The sequence below is a fragment of the Pteropus vampyrus genome, unplaced genomic scaffold, assembly GCF_000151845.1.
Source record: "Pteropus vampyrus isolate Shadow unplaced genomic scaffold, Pvam_2.0 Scaffold49, whole genome shotgun sequence".
In the NCBI taxonomy this organism is placed as follows: Eukaryota; Metazoa; Chordata; class Mammalia; order Chiroptera; family Pteropodidae; genus Pteropus; species Pteropus vampyrus.
In genome coordinates, this window is record NW_011888830.1 from 1,531,872 (window position 1) to 1,534,330 (window position 2,459).

Sequence of the window (2,459 nt, forward strand, 5' to 3'; positions counted from 1 at the left end):
GGTTCTCGCTGGGCAATGATCCACAGCTCCTATTGATCAAAGGTCATTCCTGTTCTTCCCAGTTAACTTCTCACAGAGACATCTACCTCTCTTGTAAAACAAGTCGTTAGGTTTCCAGCTGGCTCCAAAAACCTGTTTACTTCATAGGGTCTGGATGGCCAATGATTTCCGGGTGCCGACTTTTGTGCTTTGTTTGCGATGTCGTGAAACACGAATTGTTTTTTTTTTTAAACTATCGCCGTCTTGATTCTCGTAAGGATAGTCATTGCGTGTACCACTTGTCTGTGCATCTGATTTTCCAAGATTTTTTTTTTCCCCTTTTCCCTTAGATTCTGAAATACGTAGAGTGCTTCACTGGACCCAACATTATGGCCATGCATACAATGCTGATAAACAAACCTCCAGATACCGGTAAATGGCTCTTATTTGTTAAGGAGAAGGAAAAAAAAGTTTAGTTAACATTCATAAGATTTCTGTTCTAACAAGAGCATTTATAGTGTATAACTGCTAAACTGTGCATAAATGAATGTGTACTGTTAAAAAAGAAAACAGGCCCCAAATGAAGTCACTCGTGCTAAGGCCATGTCACGGGACTGAGGCTCAATACCTAATTACAGTTTCAGTTTCTCCCAGAAATAAAGTCTTAGCCAATCAGTCTGGAAGTGCCTGGTCAGCACTCACGAGGTGATCTGCCTGACAGACCGCCTTCCTTGCCTTAAAGGAGGGTGGCCTTGCCTGAAATGGTCCTCTTTGCTAACTTGCTCGTCCTTCTGCCATCTGCCTACAAAAGCCTTCCATTTTGGTTAGCTCTTCAGGACTCGTTCTACTTGCTAGATGAGATGCTGCGACTCACAAATCACTGAATAAAACCGATGAGATCCTTGCATTTACTCAGTTGAATTTTAAAATAGTACTTTAAGTCAAAATAGCTTACGTCATAACAGCATTGAAGTAAAATAGTGATTTCAGGTGTTAACTGTAGGGTTATTGCTGGATTTTCAGATGACTGGTTTTTTAAAAAATGCAATTTTAAAAATACAGGAGTTTATATAACATAGGCTTCTGTTATTCAGCGTCTCTAAGCTTTGCTAACCATCCTCACCTGTGGTAGTGTGCATTCTGCCTTCCCGATCGGAAGACATTATTATTACTAACAAGATTTGAACTAATTTTGTAAGTCACATGCTACAATTGTCCTTAAAATTTCTTGTGCTTGCTGAAATATAAGCTCCTAAAACCTCACTCCTGGAGAAACTGATTCGGAAGGTAGAACCCAGGAATCTGCATTTTATTAGCCATCCTCAGAGATTGTAATGCAGATGGCTGTTGGGCCACACTAACAGTCTGCCACACCAGCCATAGTAAATCGGCCAGCAGAGGCATTTTCACCTTTTCTTCCTCCCAATGGCCGGGAGAGGTTTATGTGCCCGGCCAGCAGATTAACAATGCCAAGTCCTTCTCTGCCTGCGTGTCTTGCCCGGAGAGGTCGGGTGGCCTGGGGAATCAAATTCAGGGAGCGAAACCAGGGAAAAACGTAAATGTGGTCGTTGTATCTCTGATTTCACACAGTGACTGTACGCCAAATGTTTCTAGTTTTGTGGGAAAACCTCTTAGAGGCCTTTTATCTATTTAAGCAGTTAATTAATATTTTTTTGCAATAGCCACTCAGAAGATTACGAGGGGACCTCAAATTTGACTACTGTCTTTAGTGTAATTAATCAAACGTGTTTTTGGAACACTAGGCTCTGTGCCCAAACCAGAGTTAGAAAAGAATAAAGCACAATAGAGATAATGACATATTTATGACTTGCTGGAAAATAGTGTATATAAGTACTCGGCCACCAGAAACCCAGAAGAAAGTATAGGATCTGGAGTCACCATGTTGATCTGATACTTCAATCCGAGGCTGATTTTCTAGAGTGTTGTTTCATTTGTTTAGTTTGGTTTTAGTAGGAATAGGTCACTATTCTGATTTTTCAGGCAGAGGAGGAGAATTCTGAGACTTGAGCGTCCTTTAAAAGCAGGTTCCATTTCAGGCGAGAAGACATCCCGTCATCCTCTGCACCAGGATTTGCACTATTTCCCGTTCAGGCCCAGCAATGACATTGTTTGTGCTTGGACGGCCATGGAGCACGTCGATCGGAACAATGGCTGTCTGGTTGTGCTCCCAGGCACACACAAAGGCACCCTGAAGCTGCACGACTATCCCCAGTGGGAGGTACGTCTGCCTAAGAGCTGAGTCTCAATCAGAATCTTGATTTCACACCAGTATAAATAACGAGCTTTACCGATGAGATGGCACTTGCTTTCATAGCAAATTGTTGTTCTCGGATTTGGAACTAGGATCAGGGAAAATCAAGGATGTCAGATAAAATCATTTTTGCATTTTCAACAAGGGATTGTAAGCTAACCAATGTGGGGAACTTTGGATTGGAGATCATAAAGCCTAACTACAGGCC

General features: G+C 42.0%; 1 protein-coding gene across 1 annotated transcript in view; it reads left to right on the top strand.

The window, feature by feature from the left end:
* Window positions 1-2,459, top strand: part of PHYH (phytanoyl-CoA 2-hydroxylase) — a 19,631-nt gene that overhangs the window by 11,540 nt on the left and 5,632 nt on the right. Inside the window, exons 5-6 of the mRNA XM_011359606.2 lie at window positions 330-411; window positions 2,037-2,218. Of these exons, the coding sequence (XP_011357908.1) occupies window positions 330-411; window positions 2,037-2,218 (264 nt within the window). The remainder of the gene's footprint in view (window positions 1-329; window positions 412-2,036; window positions 2,219-2,459) is intronic.